A 4,888-nucleotide genomic window follows, 5' to 3' on the forward strand; every position below is an offset into this window, starting at 1 on the left:
TAAGAGGAGTTCCATGTATGCACGTACAATTAATAAAAAAAAAACTCAGTCTCTTACATATACAAGATATGATAATATTCTAGGAGGAAAAATAAATAATTAAAACAAAGTCTTATATTAAGAATGTCTTTAACATTAATTCTGTCGTCACATCTCCATAATCACTTCTTTTAATAATTAATATCGATAAACGACAAAAGAAAAGCAATAAATGGAAAAAATTAAAAACCTTCTAATTTCCTCAGATTCGAAAAAATATAACGGAAATGGCTTTTCTTTAGGACAGGAAAATTCCAAGTAAATCCAAAGCAGCCGCTATATAAACCCCAACTGCGCCGAAGCACGCACACAAACCTCACACACGCAACACACAAAACTCTCAAAGGATCAAACTCAAACGCTACCTCCAAAAGAGAGCAAAAAAAAAATTATAAATCTCTCACCATGATAGCTTACTTAGAACACTTCGTGCACGGAAATGACACGGAATCCATGCCTAACGACGACGTTTTGGGCGTCGAAGGTTCGTTCCACTTCGGCGCAACCGCCGCCGGCTGCAAGGACTTCGGCGGGATGAAATCCGCGAAGCCGTTGGCGGTCATACGCCCCGCCGATGCCGCTGACGTGGCGAGGGCGGTGAAGGCCGCAGCGCGCACGGCGAATCTCACGGTGGCAGCGCGCGGCAACGGACACTCCATCAACGGTCAGGCCATGGCAGAGAACGGGCTGGTCCTCGACATGCGCGCCATGGAGGACCGCTTCACGCTCCTTTCCCTCGACGACGGCTCCCTACACGTCGACGTCTCGGGAGGGGCATTATGGGAAGAGGTTCTTAAACGCTGCGTTTCTGAGTTCCGTCTCGCGCCACGCTCGTGGACGGATTACCTTGGGTTGACCGTCGGCGGCACACTCTCCAACGCTGGCGTCAGCGGCCAGTCCTTCCGTTACGGCCCGCAGACCTCCAACGTAACGGAATTGGAAGTCGTCACCGGAAAAGGCGAAACCTTAGTCTGCTCCGAAACTCAAAATTCAGAACTTTTTTTCGCAACTCTCGGAGGGCTGGGCCAGTTCGGTATCATAACCCGAGCCCGGGTCCCAGTTCAACCAGCCCCCGACATGGTACGCTACTAAATCCTCGCCCAACCAAAAAATATTAATAATTAATATTTGATGTTGTGAACATATATTTTAATTTTTAATTGTTATTTTTATTATTATTATTATTATTACGATTAGGTGAGATGGATAAGAGTGGTGTACTCGGAATTTGAAGATTACACTAGAGACGCAGAGTGGCTGGTGACTAGAGAAGGTTACGGTTTTGACTACGTGGAAGGTTTCGTTTTTGTGAACAGTGACGACCCTTGCAACGGCTGGCCCACGGTACCCACGGGCCCAAACCAACGGTTCGACCCGGCTCGCCTCCCGTCGACGGCGGGTCCGGTTCTGTATTGTTTAGAACTGGCGCTTCATTACCGTAACGAAGACTACCCTTCCGCTGTTAATATGGTAATTAATATTTAAATTTGTGAACTCTGTTTATTTTTATTTTTATATTTTCGGTATTTTGGGGTTTCATTATTCAGCAGGATGTGATGTGTGTATACACTCTCTAGCTGGCGTTTGGGATTTTTGTCTTTTATCGGGGATTGTACGGGTCGGGCACAGAACAGTCCGGGGCACCAATGATGGCTCAATTTTGACCTAGCGGGTCACTTACTTTAATAAAAAAAATAGACTTGAGCATAGTGGTGTAATGTAAGGGAAATGAGTAACCTTAGGTTAGAAAAAATAAATAATATTAAATAATTTAAAATGAAGGAAGTTACCCTAAGTGGGTCCCTGGTAAAAAGTCAATATACGCAGATTTTCACCTACACATGTACGAAGTTAAGCCGAGGGAAGATGGCTTATTTAATTCCTGTCTGCCACGAGGTTCATAGATAACGTCACATTTCACTTGGTTTATTTTTGTTTAATGATTTTTTTTTTGAAGTTTTTAAATTTTTGGTTGTGATAATTTGATTTTGTATTGTTCCATGAAAATGGCAATGGTTTTGGTGAAAACTGACTATTCGGTCATCATGTATCTTCCATTGGATTTTCTGACACAAAGCCTCGCCCAATATGGCCTATGTTTTGCGTTTTAAATTACCAAAGGGGACTGTACCTTGCGAGGGTTGATACCTTAGCAATAAGCATAAAATGGCAATGCGGAGTTCCTTTGTGGGTAAGGCTAAAATGGTCATGTAACATCACTGCCTGCTCCATTGCTCTGATCATTGAGATCTCGCTGACGTTACGGTCCCCACACTTCCGAAAATGCCCAAAACCCCATCATTTTCTGGAATCTGTAGAAAAATATATCAATTCACGCTAATGACGCTAATGCCCCTTAACTCTCTCTCTCTCTCTCTTTTAGGAGGTGGATAGATTACTTGGACGACTCCGATTCGTTGAGGGTCTAAAGTTCTCGCTGGATGTGACCTACATGGAATTCCTGCTGCGTGTGAATCGTGTGGAGGAAGATGCAAGAGCCAACGGCATCTGGGACGCACCCCACCCTTGGCTGAACCTGTTCGTCTCCAAGTCCCACATCGCTGAATTCGACCGTGAAGTGTTCAAGAAAATCCTCAAGCACGGTGTTGGTGGCCCCATTCTAGTCTACCCCCTGCTGCGATCCAAGTAAATATAAAATCATAAACTTTATCATTTTAGATTCTTTTGCTGTTCCTTTCATTTCCTTCAATTTCACCACCTACAAATATTTATTCCAGCATTAATTAGTTCAACAGGCCAGATTTGGCAAAATCTTCCCTCACCTTTGTTGAGGGGAGAGCAAGCTAAGTTAGCTAGCTACATTACATGCATTCACGTCAGTCTCTAATTTTAATGCGTTTGTTGGGTTGGTTGTGTGTGATCTTCACCTTCGCTTCACATGAATCTGCTTTCTCGTCACTGTTAAGATAACTTCCAGGAGTAACTTTTCACTATACTTCTGTAAACAATAATTTCGTTATTTAACCCTTAATCTCATCATGAGGTTGTAACACGAAGAATGACAGTGTTCTATGGGGTTGACACGCAAGAGGGTATGGGACAAGGGTCCCACAGGGGGAATCCAGCGTGACCTGTAAGCCACGTATGTGAGTCACCTGAGTCCTTATTCTGTTTGCCTTGTGTTGTGTGTGTATTGGGTATGTATAAGTTATGTATTTATATATTATGTGGTAAGTGTGGGTTGGTTTGGACCACTGGGGGTGGTTAAGACTTGAGGGTGGTCTAATATATTCCACTCAAAGGGTCAAGCCATGGTGGGACCCACTTCCATCCCCATTTTTGGTCGTAAGGCTCAGCTGTTTCATCATACTGAGCTGCTCGTACCTCTCTTCCTCTGTATCTCTCCGTACTGTATTGGCAGTAGTTTTATACTACCATCACCCTCTCAAAAAACTTTGCTTTGGGACACCCTCCCAACGGGGTGCATGGGTTAGACTTACGAGTTTAGTTTTTACATCTTGTCTGTCTTTGCTTGGCAATCTTCACTGACAAAACTCAGATTAGCTCTCAAAAAAACAGCAATATTTTAATGTGTTTTTGTTTTTTTTTTGTGTCGCTGTTAATTTCTAGAGAAAATAATGGAATATGTATTTCACTGTTTCACGTTGTGCAGGATAAATCTCTTGATGTTTTACTGAAAAGTTTATTTCGCTTAAAAGTATTTTATGTGGGTGTTTAATAATAATAATAATAATAATAATAATAATAATAATAAATAAAAAATTTAAAATAAAAAATTAAAATTTGGTTGAAAAATAAATGTGATATGTAATTACTGAAAATGTAAATTAGAAGCTTAGAAAGGATGGTAGGAGAGAAGGTAGTAGTATGGATAGAGTGTGCATGAAATTGGTAGTAGAGGAGTGTGAAATTTGAAGAATGTAAAAGGTAGAAGTAGGGAATTGAGATTAATTTAGAGCATTAAATGATTGGGTTGGATGGGAAGAAAGTATGTATGGTGGTGTGTGTTGGCAAATGGAATGGACAAGGATATTTAATGGCCAACCGGATTACAGCGACACCGGTGTTTGTATGGACTCTAAAGAAACTCGTTTTGATTTCTGACAGAGAAAACAAAAACCCTGTAATGGTTCCACACACACAGGGATTGATTGTGTTGTGGTGCTCCTTTTCTGGGGGATTAGAATTTAAGGGTCCCCCATCTGCAACTGCTTCAAGTCATGCGCAACCCATCATCAATAACATGCTTCAATTCTGTTGTGATAATTAAGGACCCAATTCATTAATTCTTTCTACTTTTGTTTTCTTTTGTGTTAATCAGGTGGGATGCTCGACACTCGGTAGTGGTGCCGGATAGCAACATTTTCTACATTATAGCCTTGCTCCGATTTATTCCACCACCACCAAAGGGACCACCCACTGAACTCTTGGTGGAACAAAACCATGAGATTATTCAGCTCTGCTGCAACAGAGGCTTTGATTTCAAGCTCTATCTCCCTCACTACCAGTCACAGGAGAACTGGATGCGACACTACGGAGACAAATGGACCACATTCCTCGAGAGAAAGGCCAATTTTGATCCCTTCGCTCTTCTTGCACCTGGACAGAAAATTTTTTCCCGAATCCCTCAACCCTTGCCCATCACATAAATAAATAATTAATTAAATAAATAAACACTCTTAATTAATATATTGTTTTTCTTTCTCTCAACCCATTGTCATCTCATCATTTTCTCTTCATTCCATTTTTGTTTCTTTTTCCCCTCCCTCCCCCCTCCTTTTTCTTCTGTCACACCGTTGTACCCATATTGTAAATCAACATTTTGGGGGTGAAATTAATGTGAATCTCGATCCTTTTCTGCTGTTAA

At 41.7% G+C, this 4,888-nt stretch overlaps 1 protein-coding gene across 1 annotated transcript; it reads left to right on the top strand.

Annotated features, from left to right (window-relative positions):
- The first annotated feature begins 217 nt into the window (after positions 1-217).
- On the top strand, positions 218-4,888 carry LOC108338740 (cytokinin dehydrogenase 7). Its single transcript, XM_052880319.1, has 4 exons — positions 218-1,119; positions 1,237-1,509; positions 2,423-2,685; positions 4,343-4,888. The coding sequence occupies exons 1-4, from the start codon at positions 445-447 to the stop codon at positions 4,668-4,670; spliced, it is 1,539 nt and encodes a 512-aa protein (XP_052736279.1). The 5' UTR covers positions 218-444; the 3' UTR covers positions 4,671-4,888.

Source organism: Vigna angularis, chromosome 7 (genome assembly GCF_016808095.1).
Source record: "Vigna angularis cultivar LongXiaoDou No.4 chromosome 7, ASM1680809v1, whole genome shotgun sequence".
Classification (NCBI taxonomy): domain Eukaryota; kingdom Viridiplantae; phylum Streptophyta; class Magnoliopsida; order Fabales; family Fabaceae; genus Vigna; species Vigna angularis.

What these genes read in the sequence shown, in the direction of transcription:
- LOC108338740 (XM_052880319.1), top strand. Translation starts at nt 445, where the DNA reads ATGATAGCTTACTTAGAACACTTCGTGCACGGAAATGACACGGAATCC. An exon ending in ACCCTTCCGCTGTTAATATG is followed by an intron (nt 1,510 to 2,422) that starts GTAATTAATATT and finishes TCTCTCTTTTAG; the next exon opens with GAGGTGGATAGATTACTTGG. An exon ending in TACCCCCTGCTGCGATCCAA is followed by an intron (nt 2,686 to 4,342) that starts GTAAATATAAAA and finishes TGTGTTAATCAG; the next exon opens with GTGGGATGCTCGACACTCGG.